The sequence below is a fragment of the Ptychodera flava genome, chromosome 21 (genome assembly GCF_041260155.1).
Source record: "Ptychodera flava strain L36383 chromosome 21, AS_Pfla_20210202, whole genome shotgun sequence".
NCBI lineage: Eukaryota > Metazoa > Hemichordata > Enteropneusta > Ptychoderidae > Ptychodera > Ptychodera flava.
In genome coordinates, this window is record NC_091948.1 from 3,222,052 (window position 1) to 3,239,131 (window position 17,080).

The following is a 17,080-nucleotide window of genomic DNA, read 5'->3' on the forward strand; positions in this document are numbered from 1 at the left end:
TTAGTCCAGACTATAATTACTTTGTCAATAATACAGTTCGAAATATGAAATGCCAGTTTTGTAGACAAGTGGGGCGCTGCGAATTTCAATACGATTTCAGGAGTAGAAAAAAAATCTACATTTCACAAAGTGCTAAACTGTCGGAAAATTACATCAAAATTTACAGCTAATATAGCTTCAATAAAGCTCGCTCTTCAAGTTGTATTTATAATGAAATCAACATCATCTTCTGGGACCAGAAAGACCGTACGCTTAAGTTGAAATTTTCTCTTCTAGTGTTCCATTATAGAATGTGAAATTTGTCAGCTTGAAAGACAATCAGACACAGGGACTAGTACTTGGTAAAGGTTTTGAAATACATTTAAATATTTAAAGAAAACTACATGCAAAGCATACATCGTGCTTTTATATTTCTAACATAATTGTGTGATTGCATTGAACTCCACTTTATCGTCATTTCCTTATTACGATATAGATTGCACGAAAAAGCCATTAGCAGAACACTTATTCGTCATCAGGTTATATAACTCTGTAAGCTTCTTTGTGTACAGTAGTAAAATCATATGATGATGTCTCTTCAACCACTATGGGATTGACAGAACAATTAGCCAATGGGGTTGCATGGGTTTACAGACCAATGCTACAACGCTTTTATATGCTCTGACTAGTCAACAGACAGCCCTTTTAACTCTATAAACACCTTGACCTTTGAAATCTCATTGGATTATCGTTTGGGTCACCTTGTGAAAACTGTCGACCAGAAAGGAGACTTTGACAGTATTAATTGTACCATATACCCTCGAGATCTTCTCAAGAGTCTATGATTAAGGTAGAACGCACCTCGGGGACAGACATTCGGACTCTAAAACTTTTACAATTCTCTTCTGATATACCACATGTGGGGGTTCATTTTAAAGCTCTTGGTGAAAGAAAACTTTTCATCGGCTTAGTTTTTTGAAATTCGAAAATTTTTATTTTTCGCCATAGAGTTAACACAGGGATGGCGGCCATTTTGAATTTCTAATATCGGTAAATCTTAGGTTATTTGTTTCTCTAGTACCAAACTTTGCACGGTGACCCCCTATTTTTATTCTTGATTTTGAAAGAGAATGATTGAAAGATTCCTTGAGGAAAGTTTGAGCAAAAGTTTGAGTCTTTCACTTTCGAGATGCATATTACCTTAAGGTAGTAGGGCCTATAGTATACGCCTCGAAAATGGAGCTTGTGCTCAAACTTTGCTGGTGAAACTTTCGACCATTCTGTCACCAAATCAAGCATAAAACTCAAGGGTCACTGTGCAAAGTGGTGGATAAAGAAATAAACTAATATTTACCGATATTTGATATTCAAAATGGTCGTCATTCCAACTTTTCGGGGAAAATAATATTTTTTGAATTTCAAAAAAGTCGGTAAAATTTTTCTTACTCAAAAATCTTTAGAATGAATCCCCATAAGTGGTAGACCAGAACAGTATAGCAGAAATTTAAGAATCCGAATATCTGTCCCTAAGGCGCATTCTATGGCGGTAAACTACCCCTTCCTATACATTGATGGGTTTTTGCTCAGGGGTCCACGATTCTAACAGCATACACCTTGATTTGATCTCCAATTGGATTGTGGGTAGTCTCGTATGACCCAAGCCAACAACCTCGTAGAACGTGATTTGGTCACGAGACTAGTATGGTCAGCTATAACATGTGCTTCATCGCTGAAGCAAAATAGATTTCACACCTTGTCAAACTTGATACAAATATAAATATGTTTTATTTTCTGCATCTACTTGTCATCAGTTGTATATTACACAAAAGTCCTGCTGTACACTTTGAATAGGAACTCTTTTCATTGGTTTTAAATTATCAGGGTCTAGTTCTACCGGCTACTTTCTTCTTGAAATAAGTCAGAGTAAATCACTCCAAGAGTTTAGCGAGTGTTCAACACGTCAAAAATCTTACAAAAGTGTGAATGCTAGTAGCAATTAACGACCCAATGAGTAAAAAATACAAAGTCAAAGAAAACAACAACATAAGATGTCATATCTCAGTACATTTATGATAGACGGTGCTCAGGTAACTCAGTCCGATTCAAGCAAATTGTTCGATTTGCCTTCATTATGAAGGACAAAGTCGCTGATGTTTGTAAAAAATATACTAGATGTTGTCATGACCATTGATTCATGTATTGCTGCCAGTGTTGGATATAAAAAGTATAGTTATCATCTCTCTGAACCAGGAGGTGTTTAGTTTGCCTGTCCAACCATCACCACCCTGGTCTAGTTTTAACATATACAATAATTTTTGTCTTTTCGATGTTGTCCGTAAAAAAAGCAGCGAATATATTTTATCAGTCTCTCTTTCAACTTTTTTTTAAATGATGGAAATTCTATCCAACTGTATAACACAAAATGCACTGAACTAGTGTACAAACACAGCGACGTTGTCCCTTTAACGAACATAGAGTCAAATTCCTACAACAAAGTACAGCTTACATTCAAACTTAACCAGTTATTTTTACTTTACAGCAATGGCGTTGCGAAACGCACAGAAACACTCACAGATAAAAAAATCAGCAGAATATCACACATTGTTTTTGCCCCACCATGGCGACCATAGCCGCACAAGCAGATGTATAGTAAGGGGCGATTTTATCCTTTTGAGAGTGCGTGTAATCTCCCTGGTTAGACAACAGTATCACCATTGCATGTCCTGCCAAAATAATGCTTAGATTTTGTCAATTTTCATTGCCTATCAGTCTGTACTTTATGAACGTTTTCGAACCATATTAATTTCCAACTGCTTGCTCTACAAGCGGGAAAGTAGTGAAAGATATCTGGTCACATGTGCTGTACCGATAATGATCGGTTTTGTACACATAAACACTCACAGGTATGCACACAAACGCTTAGAGGTACAAAATAAGAAAAATATTACATAATTTTGCCCCATCAAGGCGATCATAGCCTCGCAAGCAGATGTATAGTATAGGACAGTGCCCGGATGTGCGTATTCAAATAAACGCAGTGATATCGGGGTTGGGGGCAAGAAATCTTGTGTCAAATCTATGTTTCACATTGCAAAATACATAATTAAATATATGTTAAACACTCACAACCAGCACTTGAGATAATTAATGGACGGAAATACAATAATTAGCACATTTAATTGCTTGTCCACATACTACGTAATTTCTTTTTAAAAGACGATAAAAAATATTACAAAAATCTTCGCGCGTGTGACAAATATCAATTTCACGCATTTCATGTAAATGTTGTTCCATCAAGATGACAAACATCGAAGTATGGTACTATGACTCTTAAATAAGGATTAGTTATGTACAAATCTGATGTCTATTTCTACAGTTTCACGAATTGAAATCTTACATATATATATTTTGCTGTTCACACGTGACTGCCATGCAATATCATCGAGATTTGATGGAAGCCCTCCTTTTCTCGTTGATATAATGTACAATAAAAGAAATGTTGTTGAAATGCCCGACTCAATATATAACTTTCTTTTCTGTGTATGACTTTTATCAAAAGTCATTATCTACAATCGAATTATTTCACACTGAAGGAGGCACACGAGACAAATGATATAATATAATTGTTAATATGCATAATATGTTACATTTCTATATACATGATACAAATACATTCGATAAAATCATATTTCAAAGTTGGAGTGCATGTGTCACCATGTGTTTATATGCATGTCAGTTTATTCGATTGTTCGTGCATTTGTCATTACAATGAGCATGCGTAGATGTGTGTCAGTATGCCCAATGCGCTGTTTATTAATATGAAATTACGACTGTGAAGAAAGCGACATTTCCCGTCATTTATGAATTATTCTTGCAATAATCAGTTATTACACGTGATGTGTTGAGAGAGTCGCACTTGTTGATGAGCGTGGCCGAGATTGTGGTGCGGAGTCTCCCTCCGAAACGAGGGTCACTTCTGTGTCTGGTCTGTCGACTGGAGTTGTTCCTCCGGCGTGAGATGAGGTGAGCGGACGCGATGGCGCGTCGGCTGTTGCGCCATCATCGGCAGCGGCTGTGTCTTCCTTGGCAGCGTTATTGTTGCCCGGAGGTGGCAACATTTCTACCTGTTCTTCGGGTTCTAGGGCAGGGTTTGGGGTGCCGTCTTCGACATCGTTGGTGACTTTCGAGGGTTTTTTCGCCATTTTGACCCCGACGACGACTAGAATGACAACGATGGCGACAAAAACGGCGGAGCCGACGGCGATACCTGCGATCGCTCCATCGCTGAGGCCATCGGAAGGCGCTGGAAGTAAACGACAGAACCTCAGTTATTGCTACCTGGTGTTATAATTTACGGTTGACATTGCATTGTTCCCTGAGACATACCATAGAAATCATCAACACATTATCCCTGTGGTGTTAAGGCCAAGGTGATGTTTTGAAAAACATTACAACGGTAGAACCCTTTTGATTATTTTGTTCGGCGACAAGTGGCAAAGCTGCAGAAACTGATCACATTTGTCTCATGGTAAGCTAAAATGAGTCATTACTATCTTTAAAGACGAAACTTGAAGCTGAGAATCTCAGGAGGATGGCTGATATAGTTACATACCTGTTGCTATGACGACATCGTCCGTTGTTTGTGCAACTGTTGTAGCCGATCCTGTTGCTGCTCCTGCTAAATAAAGACGTTTTGATCGGTAAAAATCTGAATGCTTTTAGGGTTAAACACTGCAATTTTTAAAAATATTTCCATTATTTACAAAGAAAATGTGGAATCTTAGCTGATAACGCCGGAAGAAAATTTTGCATGATATGCCGATATGTTGACTGGTCATGTGACAGACGAAAACAGGGCAAACATTAAGTTCAAAAGTTAGAATAGAATTTCCATCTTAACATAACAAAAGTTGATCAAAATTTTGCCTATTTTGGTTGATTTTATCGTATACTCGGTGTAACCTAGGGAAGGCAAGAACAGTTAATGGAGACGCCCTTAATTCGACCGGACTTGCACACATCAAGGGAATTACTTGGTAATTTATAGTCGACAGTCACAGAGAAAACGTTACGCCGAACGAATTAGAAATCTCGCATTGATAACTTATGATACACATTATTCGTCAGTGTAGAACGTGAGCGTCCATTGGACTGTTTTTAGGCAGCACAGAAACATTTATATTTTATTTTGTATTGTATTTGTATTAATTGTGTTGTAAGAGGAAACGTTTGAATACCTGTAACTGCTGCAGCCGTCGTAGGTCCAACTGTAAGTAAAACAAGATTGACGAATTGGTAAAGTTGACAAATCTCATGCGATGTAACCTTATAGTGTATCACCAGTAACGGCTACGCTACCAATTTGACTTATTTTACATTGGTCTGCTCCCCTTACAACATGGACATAACTAGTACACAGCCAGTCAATACGGCAGGTGTAACCTTCAAATTGATTTTTATTGCTGATTGACTACTCTTCCTTGCAGTAAAGACTTGAATTTTCTTGGCAACAATAACAACGTGTATAGCACACATTGTACCGTATTTACAAGGCAGGTACCGACTGTCTCAAGATGTTTCCTGGAGTATTCAAGGATATTCGGCTGATACGAGGAGCTCACGAACGAAATAAAATGGTCAAAAGTTACAGTAAATAAGCTTTCTTTTAAAGTCACGTAAATGTGCGATAAACCAAAATCATTGTAAAGAATGACTTGATTATAAAATTACATGTATATTTTGATAGCATAGTATTCCTCAGCCATCAAAGACATTGCAAAAAGTTGATTTCATCCCTTGAAAGAAGTGTTCTCCGTAAAATAAAAACTATCGATAATGTAATCCTGTACACCAAATAAGACTGAAACGACGACAGACATCACATGGAAAATAAATAAAATAAAAATAAAATAAAATAAAATAATCAGATAATTCTGCAAATTTCATATAATTTCCGATCTATCTCACCTGTGCTCGGAATATCGGAAGAAAAGGCACCGAACTCAGACAAGTGGTTCATCTGACACTCCACGGTAGAACTGTCAATCTCTACTGTGGTGACACCACTGGTCGACCACGCGCTGGTATCTTCATCCCAGTATTTGCAAGTGTAGAATTTAGAGGTGTCTGGACTGTTGATGGTCAAGTTCATTTTGATAGGGGTGGTCAGGCCCGTAACGTTGAGGGTTGCATCTAGACGAGTAAGGTTGTAAAGTTAGTCAATGAGTATATTGCGGTTTTGAAAGCTAGTAAAGAAAATCTAAAGAGATCAGTGTAGGAGCTTGACAAGCGTTCAACATTTTGATATGTTGTTTTGAAGTGGTAATTGAAGTCAGAAACCGATGTCTTCACTGCGGCAAGCACTGAAAAAAAGACTTTTTCATTGATTTTTCAAATAGCAGTGCCTCTGAATTATTTTATTCACTCATTTACATCAAGGTGGATTACTTCGCTTGTTTAGACAGAAACGCAGTCTGCCTTAACTGGTTTAAAAGCTGTTGCTGTGAAAAACGTGCCTGTTTCATTTACTTTACTTTTCTAACTTTGCACATTTGCTGTTTTGCAAAGTACCGGGCAGTTCTTTCTTTACCTGAATCAGGATCCGCCAGTTCCACCGATACAATGTCAGTAGCTCTTGAGTTTTTATCTTCATCGGTGGTTGATCGGTAGTCCACGCCGGTGTCATAGTGCTGGGTTTTGACGGAAACACCCGAACATGTACCGCTGTCACATGTCCATGCTGCCGTATATCTGTACAGTAATAAAAACAAACAAAAAATAATAAATAAATAAATAAACACATAAATAAATAAAATACAATGCTCAGATTTGAATTGGCTTGTTTTTTGAATAGTTGAGGCACTTTCTGTTATATTTGGCATAAATAGAACTGACAATTGATAAAGATAATCCACACAGAAGGCATAAATATTGTAGCGGAATTCTTGAAGGTGGGAAAAATAATAAGGAAATGTATTGTGTCAGAGGCAATAACCGCATCTGCACACAAATGACACTGTCCGCGAGACGGTTAGAGTACAGAACACCACAGACTAAAAAGTTTGTGTGAAGATAAAGATCCCATGATGAAATTTCGCTTCATCTGAGAGTTCCCCGATGAATTTCCGCAAAGGAGAGTCTCTGTTACAACATGGAGCTAGGAAGAGATTACCTCCATGGTTACAACATGTACAAAGATGAAAGCGAGCTTACGAAGACCCACGGCGAGGTTAAATGTGGCCGACTGTTACGCCTGACCCACGTTACCCATAATTCATGATAGGTCGGAAGTGTGTCTATTCGTACTCACGTATTTTGCAGTTCGGATCCGAAGTCTATGACGGCACCTCCAGCTGACGAGAAACTGCTGTCAAGGACGTTCTTCTCGATGGAGATAGTCATCCCTGTGGACGCTATTTGAGTGGCTCCTCCGCCCAAACTCTGTCCACGCAATAGGGACTTAATCATATTATCCGTCGCTGTACTGTGGGTGAAAGTCGTTTATGTTGAGTTAAGACGGGTCATGATCCTATCGATATCATGGATGGTGGTTACGCAGAAGTCGATGAGTGCTATCATTAGTTTTTAAGTAAAATGACAAGCCGTAATCTTATTATATACGGGTTTTTAATGTCATGAAACACGAACGTGAAACCAATGCATTCTATGGTCTTTGAACATATTCATGAAACGCGAAAGGTTACACACGTGGACAGCACCTACCGAGACTTGTCTAACATGGCGGAGTTATACTGAGCATCCAAACCACTTCCGATTGCTTGAAGTTTCTCGAGTACAATGCTTGAACTCTCCGAGTCGATGATTGCATCGGAATCGGTGCTGTATATTTGAATGACCTCATCCATGACATCCAAAAACCCATCTGCAAAGGAATATATTCAATAACGGTCAATCACTGACAGAAAGAAAAGCTAGTCCCTCTTCTCCAGCATTTTTCAAATTAGCGTTCTGCAAAACCACCCTTGAGCCACTTTATGAAATGAACGCAGCTGTGGAGATTTCTGGGTCGTACCAAAGAACAATAAAAACAAGAACAACCACTTCAAAACGTTCAGAGGCATTTCATAAAACTATTACAGGCCAAACATTGAGATCACATCACAGTCACATAAAAAGGATAGGAAGTACGAAGACAGAACGGCCGCGATACAGACATATCGCAGAGTTCGCAGACCGATTTTCCACGCAACAAGGCACAATTTATTCAATAAACCAGCAATGATGGCTTCCTCACATCTCTTAATTCATACCTGTTATCTCCTTTGCGTCAAAATTGAGCTTCTGTGTATTTTGCGGTACGATTTCCGAGGGGACCCGTGCTATCAACATGAAACGACCCTTTCTAAAAACAACTGCCTTACACTCATTGGCTCAATCAGCATACCCGAATTTAAATGTTTCAAGCAATCATGGACTGACAGTAGATGGCCAATCACAGCACGACTATTTTAAAGGGTAAGAAATCAAAATTTGTTGTCGAACTTCCTCTGTTACTAACGCTTCGAGGGGCCTCGCCGTGTATCGAACCACAAACCACATTGTGGATCACATGTACTACTGCAGACAGTAAGAAATCGTCGCCTTCTCCATTGGTGTTGACATCAAGGCTAGGTCCAAGTTGTGAGATACTGGATGACGTAGACGTTGTGGTGTTATGGCCCGTAAGAATTTTTTCATTGAACGAAGAGTTAAACATACCTTGATCTTCGATACTCAAGTCCGAAGTGACGAACTTGCTGATTTGGTCAATCAGAAGTCTTGCGTCGTCTTCGCTTGGAACTGAGCTGCTCAAGACGTTCTCGATCAGGGTCAGTCTCTCCTGCTCGTCTGTCGACGTTGTTTCAGCGTAGGAACGCTTGCGACGTCTAGAGGAACTGGTCTTGTCAAATAACAAGTTTGTGTTCACAAGCGCTTCTAAATATGCCCCTGCAGTAAACGAATGAAAGTTATCAGTCGACAATATTCACTTTATAAGGAATAAGTTGAAAATGATTTTGAGAGGCATTTAGTTCTAAAATAAATATTTTATTCCACATTAGCATAATTTGTGAAACCTGAATTTTGTTTTTTTTTCTCATTCACATAGCTGTAATTTCGTATAGAATGATTCTATGATTGCCCCGTACAGTAAAGTAACCTCAAATTAATTGTATGGCATTTTAAAACATCAACACAGCAGGATGATTATATCTCGGTAATTTTTGCTGAATTTCTCGTCTCTCCTGTGTTTTATTCGAGGTCCGCATACAGGCATATTAGCGTTGGCGATCGCATGGCAATTGCTTTTGATGTAAACCTCTTTGTTTGTCCGAGACTCACTGCGGAACACAAAAGTTTACCCCATGCATATTCAATGCATATTCGTTTTAACATTCAACACTGATGGGAAACGCGGAAAAACAGAGTATACGTAACCATCGCGCCTGGCTGCTATTTACCTTGGAATTCCAGTGGTTCGATCTGGTTGGTTCTGAAGTCGGTGACCTCGGAGGAACTGAACGATAATTTGGCGTCAACACCAATGTCTGCTGTGAACTCGGAGCAACTGTATTTATCACAAACCTAGGCGAAATTGAGATATCGAAAGCAACGATGAACAGAGAGACAGAGAGACAAAGAGAGAGAGAGATAGACAGAGAGATAGATAGATAGATAGATAGATAGATAGATGGATAGATGGATAGATAGATAAAATCAAAGCGTTACTGTCCGTTTCCTTATTACTCAATTTTAAACATTAATCGCAAAAATGACAAACGAAATGAAATAGAAACACAATCCATCGACAAAGCAAAGAAAACTTTTACGACAAATTACCTTGGCAACAAATGTGTTGTTTGAGGATCCCGCTCTGGCTGCTTTTCCAATTCCGCTTGAAGCTGGTTCTGAACCCTTCTTTGAGATCGCTTCCACGTTGTCATTGTCATCTTTGACTCGGAATATCTGATAGCTTAGAGGGTAGGCATCCTCGTCCGCGACACAGTTTTCTAGCAAGTAATTTATCTGAACAAAAGAAAGATAAAGAACCATTATGCTGGTCAAATGGGGTTAACGTCGACTTTTTTGTTTTTCTGCCATTCTTTCGAATTTTACAAGTTTTTTTGCTCCGTATTAGAGATGTTTAGTTACACGTAACTATGTTCGATCAATACGCGTAGCGCTTTGCCAGGTGATAACCAGACGTCGCGTACGTGTAGCACAAACGTTCGGAACGTCAAACGACACTGTGCAGGGCGAGGGGTCGCTGTCAGAAAAATTGTAACAACAGCGGTTCTGTCTGTGGCGTTTTCGCTAGATGAGTTCGAACCCGATATGATTTCCGCGAATTCAGACGAGAAACTTCGTAAACTATCATTGTAAATCAGCAAACATCTTTGATATCAGAATATTTCCTAGACTTTGCACCAGTACAAGAAGTACGTGCCATGATTTCCTGACATGAACGAAATGTTGTAGTCTAATTCCATTTTACCTGACGCCTACACAAAGATTTCTTAATTACTGTATGAAAGAAAATCGGTACATTTAATTCGATGATACAATGAGCCATACGAAAATTCCTCACGTAGAAAATTAATATTGTAGAAAATTACAAGAATTTCGCATATTTCTGAGAAAAAGATGCAGCAAAATCATTTGAAACGAGGACTAAACGAAAAATTCCACACGCAAGCACAGATACGCGTACGCCACAGCTCGCCGTCAGAAGTAAGCGTAAAACCTCTCCATAATACCATGGCAGAAAACGTGCTCCACACACAAATTCGTAGTTTAAAAGTATTAGCACTTAATGTACTTAGGCAAATGTTAATTTGCTTGCAGGGTAGGCAGAGTCACATAAAGTTGCTTTAATATAATAATTTATTGGTTAAAGACCACTACACACCTTGTCTCTGTGGTCTGTACATTTCAGAAAATTAATGGTAGAAATAATACTTTTCTCAAAGAAGATACGATAGTACCCAAATTGTCAATCTTCTTAAGATAGAAGACAACTTAAAGTTATATACCTCTTCCATTTCTGTGTACGACGAGGCGCCATCGGCTACAGTGAAGTCACATGACGTCACACCAGCACGAACGCTGAATGTAACCTTGGAAACACTGGACTGGCCGTCTTGATCGGTGGCTGTTACTTGCACTTTGTAGCTAGTTCCCTTCACCAATTGACCTGGTATACCATTAACCAGAACAACAGCTTAAGTTTATTTTAAAAGACCAAGGTATGAAAATTTCTAACGAAAAACTCACTCTTTCATCATGAAAATTCAACTTGTTTTAGTCGTCGTTCATATCGGTTTTATTGTACAGACGTTCGCTGTCTGGATATTATTATTGGTCTAGAAAACAAGTATTCCCCCTTCTTCCTAGAGTACAGTGGAAACACAATGCCTTTCAAACAGCACGGTGTTCAACATGATGTTGACAAATTCAAAATCGGACAAAAATGAAATTGACAACAAATCACACGCAATGGCTGAGTAAAAAAATTGTAAAATTTCACGCTGTTTATGCCGACATGATTTTAAAAATAGATCAATCATCTGTCTTTCACAAACAGATAACAATTATGAAAGTTACTTTGGGAGTTGCAGCTGATATTGAGGTCGAATGCAGCTGGGCGGCGGGGGGAGGGGGTAAATATTCGGACTCTCAGACTTTCACAATACTTTTCTGATCTATGGCCAGTCGGGGCTCCTTTTGACACATTTAGAGCAAATAAACGTTTCACCGTTCGCGTTCTTTTTTTTTGTGAAATCCGAAATTTGATTTTTCCCATGGAGTTGAAAGAGGGATGGCAGTCATTTTGAAATTTGAATATCGGTAAATTCAAGGAAATCTCTTCCATAGAAACATTATTTTGTACAGGGAATCCTAACTTTTATCTTAAATTTTGAAGAAAAAATGGTTTAAAGTTTCCTTTAGAAAAGTTTGAGCAAAAGTTGTATGCTTGATGTGGAGCTTCGAGTGTACTTGAGGGACTAACCTGATCGTATGATAACGTTGACCACTGATCTGGTTCCGTCCGGGGAGGCGAGTATCTTTGGTGCTGTCACCAGGCCATTGTTGTCACTGAAGTCGAAGTATCCATAACCACTGTCTGTATCGACTGACTCAAATACCACTGACACGAGCGGGGATGTGTGCTTTACGAGGGCCTTGATCGCGACTGTTTGGTCCTGTGTCACCTTGTTGTCATCACCATTCTCAAGTTCGACAGATACCTTAGAAGACAAATCAGAGAGCATTGGTTTCAGCTGTTATTGTCTGATCACAAGTTTAGACTATTCTGCAGGCTATACCATAATGCTGTGAAAAGTGGAACTTCTGTTTGGCATACGTGGAGACTTGCCACTTTCGGGTTGCACAAAATGTCAGTGGTATACTCCAGAAAGTATCCTGAAGTCATGAAAATGATAAGTTCATCCCGAAAGAGATAATGCGATTGAACGTTTATTCTTACCTGTGGTGGGTTACCGGAGACAGCTGAAATCTGGACACTGGCACTAGCCACCCTGGTCAATTTGGAGATGGTAAGAGTAAATTCATATGTCTTATCAGCCCCCATACTCATAGCATCGAAGACCAAGATGGCGGAGTCGGTGGTGGCGGGAAAGAGTTGCCCTTCTTCGCCAGTCTTGTAGGAATAACAGGCTGAATTGTCGGTGACCTGGAAGAGAGGGAGATGCAATCATGATATAACATATCTCTCTTCTTTCCGAAAATGTCAGTATAGCTTTTAAAAGTAACCATCGACAGCTTACAGTGTGATCAGCTACTCGTGATTCCAGACATTATGTCGACAAAATTTCTCAATTCAGACATTGAAGTACATTTAACGTTATGTATATCGACTTTGGTGAGTCATATATACATACAGTGTACGAATTCATAACGTGACTTATTAATCAAAATATTTTCGATGTTCTCGGAACAGTTATAACATTTGTTTATTAGCTGGTGGAGTAGCCTGTTTCGCGGCACCACAGTCCTCAATGCTGCCTTGACTTTCCATTTCCTTACCTGAGTACAAGTCCAGGTATAAGTCATGTCGACAGCAACATTATCAGGGTCACTCGATGACGACCCATCGATTTCAAGGTTACCGCTGTCTCGTCCCACCGTCATCTCCGCACTTCCGCGAATCGTTGCGACCAGGGGTGTGCTTACGGTTGTGACTTGGATGGACGCCGTCGCTACTTTGCTGGGATCACTGCTCTTGTAGACTTGCACGGTGAACGTGATGTCTTCGTCACCTGTTTAAAACATAGATACATATTATTGCTGTGCCGAGGTGTTCTTTTTATATATCTGTCGTTACGATAGCCGCAATACGAGACAAAAGGAAAACATACACATGTAGCAGATAGCAGAAACACTGGCCAATCACTGGATAACACTCGGTTATCCCATCATCTGATGTCACAAAAACATTGTATTTCAGGTACAGAGTACATTCAGACGAATATACTCACCTGGGAGACTGTTAGCGTCCACGTACAGCGTTCTCTTGTACATTGTCTTCAAGTTCAAGGGCACTTCTGAGTTATCGACTGACCAGGTGAACTCCGTACTGCCAGGTGGCACACACTCCGAATAGAAGGTGACTTCGGCAGTTAGGTCGAAGCTGGGAGATAATGCGACACAGTCGGTTAATCAATTTATGTACAAAACTTCAAATGAAAGCAGACAGGCTAATTGAGAAAGCAATGTTGACATTGCGACATGAAATATACAGGACAAGGTGATGATGGTACATTTTTGGTTTACAGTATCATGGTGATTTGGTCTTACCTGTCCGAAACACTAGCGGACGAAACGTCGACGCCCTTGGCAACAATCTTGACTTCTGGAAGAGCTAAGGCAGATCGTTCGACCACGTAATACGCCGTGTCGCTTTCACCGAGGAAGTTGGTCACAGTCAGTGAAAAGTTGTACGGCGTGTCAGCGTCGATGAGTTCACCGTCCACTTCCAGATTGGGACCTGGAGATCAACACGAACATCACGTACAATTAATTAAAGAACAACCTGCAGAGCGGCGGGATCAACTCAGATTGTTATTAACCATCTGTAAAGGAATATTTTCCTTCTCAGATAGCCCAACTTGTCAGAAACCGGAAAACGTATCGATAGAGAAAAAAGTGAAGTAGAATTTCAACAAGTCACTTGATGTTAATGGTCACTTTCAAGGTAATTTATTGCTCTTGTGATTTTCATTTGGCAGAGAGTTCCTCAAGAGAGCTCCTCAAGGGGAAACCATCTGACGCACGTTATCTGGACCACCAACATCATCACCACCATCACCGCAATAAATCAATCAGTCTATCAATCAATCAATCAATCAATCAATCAATCAATCGCCTACCTACCTACCTACCTACCTACCTACCTACCTACCTACCTACCTACCTACCTACCTACCTATCTATCTATCTATCTATCTATCTATCTATCTATCTATCTATCTATCTATCTATCTATCTATCTATCTATCTATCGTCATCTACTTTGTCGTCGTTGTGATTATCATCATTTTCAACATTGTCCTGGTCATCGTCATCACCATCATGGTTACAATATACAAGGATCTGCGGGGTTTTATATCTCACCATTCAATCCCGAAATTGCATTTGTGACGTTGGTTGTGTCGCCATCACTTTCGACGTCCCAGGTGTACGTCATCGCCCTAGCGCCACTACCGGTCGACCTGCGTCCACTGATTTTCACATCGCCACAGCTTGGAATCTTGGGAGAGCCGTCCAACAGGGCTACTGGTTCGAGCGGTTGCGCTGGTCCGGCGACGGTCACGTTGCTAACTGACTCACGTGAATAATCCTCCTGGAACGCTTTCACTGCACCAGTTTTCAGAGCAAGCCAGTCAGCTAATAGCAACAAGGAAAGAAACGGAGATTCGCTCTTTTCAAACTAACTATTTTGTTGTCATTTCCAATATTGTGTATTTCCATCATTACAAGAAAGACATAACACCAATCCACGATTACAAACACACAGCTCAGCCTCTCAGCCTCTCAGCCCCCCCTCTCTCTCTCTCTCTCTCTCTCTCTCTCTCTCTCTCTCTCTCTCTCTCTCTCTCTTCTAATTGTGCTTTACATATACATATATGCGAGTACAAGCTATCTGTTCACATATAACATGTATATGTTTGCACAATCATTGATGTACATGTGTATCTTTTTATGTGAGTATTATGTCTGCCTGTCTGCCTGCCTGCCTGCCAGTCTGTCTGTCTGTCTGTCTGTCCGTCCGTCCGTCCGCATGTATGTATGTATGTATGTATGTATGTATGTATGTATGTATGTATGTATGTATGTATGTATGTATGTATGTATGTATGTATGTATGTATGTGCGTATCACTATTTGAACATTTATATTCAGCATTTAATACTCAAAATGTGCAAAAACGATTATTTTAACTCCTTGATAATCTTTGTCGAAAAAACGTGCATGCTCAGTTTCACGGTCGTTTTTTTTCTTTATTTACCTGGTTCAACCAAAGAACCTTGCGATGCCTTCCCGATGACAATGACCAAAGTCTTGGGGTCACGGAAGAAACACTCTGCTCCTGAGCCGAGGAGAGCACTGCTTGCAGTGTCGAAGATGTCACTGCATGAACTGAAGCTACTGTATTCCACACCACTGTCGAAAGTGACCGACATTTCGGCTCCTGTCGGAAGATTAGAACTTATGCTATGGTCATACAGAGAGATTTAGACGTGAGCCACTAAATAATCGACTTTGTAGATTTTGTAACATGAATGCTATTGAGGATGAAAGTCATTTTCTCTTTGATTGTCACCAATATGATGAAATACGTCAACAACATCTTGGTCAAATATTTGCGACTATTCAGGGGGTGCAAAATAAAGAGAAGATGGAATATCTTTTTTCTGGTCCTGTAAGACAGCTTGCAAATTTTGTTGAGAGGGCGTTTTATAGAAGGAAGGAGATTTTGTATGTTTAATTTTGATACGATTCACATGTATAGATCAGCTATCAATTCCTCACTTTCTGTTATTGTACTTGTTAAGATGTAAATGGTGACTTATAAGTCCATAGGGCTGGGCAACTTGAGAGTTGCAGGTCAAAATAATAAATAAATACTACTACATACGAATGCAGGGTGTAAAGTCAACTTTAAGCATTAATGTGTTTCCATAGGGATATTTTCCATCGATGATGTCATTATCTGTTGATTTGCATACTCAAACAATGTTCAGTAATACACTTTGCATACCTGAATACAATTATCTGACAAATGAGCACTAGATGGCGTTTCGTGCAATGCAGGTAGGTCGGTAACCTTCAAATATCATTTTATTTCGTCATTTCAAGGTGTAGGTTATTTATGTACCTCAACAATAAGCTTACAAATTAAAACGGAAAAAGTCGCTTCCAGAAATTTCCATCCCAAGAAAATATGAAAGACTTTCTTAAAACCGACATTAACTCTGATAACGGCGATGCATGTCGTGATGAAAGTCAAGTGTACCCCCAACGCCACCCTGAGTCTGTAGCTTCATTCTGCCCTCGGTGCATGAGTACCGAAGGCCAGGATCGACTCGTTGAAACCGGGATATAATTGTGAGTGTACAGTTCCATTGTCCAACTATGGTTTAGTTACGCCAGAGGAATGTTTGGGCAAATACAGCCAGACAGTGTAATTAACGGCACAATTCTATAGTTTGGATCACTCAGGCGAACACTTGATGGTGTTTGAGGACGAAAGTATCGTCACACAAATATTAGTCCAAATTTCTCATTTTAGTGTGCAATAGACGATTTTCCGCTGATTGCGAGATCTCGCGAGACTTTATTACATGCCCGTAGAAACAGGTTTCCAGCTTAGTAATACAAGTCAAACTTAGTATGGAACTAGAAAAAGTGCAGAACTGAGCAAATGTTGCAACTTCATATATTTTATGCAGTGTTTAACGTAATTAGCGACTTGTCCTGTTTTACGCAGTTTGTCCTGTGTTGCGAGAACGCGTCCACTGCGAACCACATATTCTCGCGATATCTCGGAATGTTACGCGCGGTTCGGAACATGGTCTATTAC

General features: G+C 39.7%; 1 protein-coding gene across 2 annotated transcripts in view; it reads right to left on the reverse strand.

Moving 5' to 3' along the window:
- Positions 1-1,741: 1,741 nt before the first annotated feature.
- Positions 1,742-17,080, reverse strand: part of LOC139121106 (serine-rich adhesin for platelets-like) — a 28,413-nt gene continuing 13,074 nt past the window's right edge. The window contains exons 10-27 of one of the 2 annotated variants that reach the window (XM_070685745.1): positions 15,506-15,688; positions 14,611-14,883; positions 13,795-13,984; positions 13,476-13,627; positions 13,024-13,256; positions 12,464-12,670; positions 11,987-12,224; positions 11,010-11,170; positions 9,817-10,002; positions 9,438-9,561; positions 8,698-8,925; positions 7,702-7,861; positions 7,289-7,462; positions 6,569-6,729; positions 5,947-6,171; positions 5,217-5,246; positions 4,592-4,654; positions 1,742-4,282 (exon numbers count right to left, since the gene is read on the reverse strand). In XM_070685745.1, the coding sequence (XP_070541846.1) occupies positions 3,867-4,282; positions 4,592-4,654; positions 5,217-5,246; positions 5,947-6,171; positions 6,569-6,729; positions 7,289-7,462; positions 7,702-7,861; positions 8,698-8,925; positions 9,438-9,561; positions 9,817-10,002; positions 11,010-11,170; positions 11,987-12,224; positions 12,464-12,670; positions 13,024-13,256; positions 13,476-13,627; positions 13,795-13,984; positions 14,611-14,883; positions 15,506-15,688 (3,404 nt within the window). In that variant the 3' untranslated portion in view covers positions 1,742-3,866. Of the gene's footprint in view, positions 4,283-4,591; positions 4,658-5,216; positions 5,247-5,946; positions 6,172-6,568; positions 6,730-7,288; positions 7,463-7,701; positions 7,862-8,697; positions 8,926-9,437; positions 9,562-9,816; positions 10,003-11,009; positions 11,171-11,986; positions 12,225-12,463; positions 12,671-13,023; positions 13,257-13,475; positions 13,628-13,794; positions 13,985-14,610; positions 14,884-15,505; positions 15,689-17,080 lie in introns of both variants that reach the window. The other variant, XM_070685744.1, reaches the window with a different exon arrangement.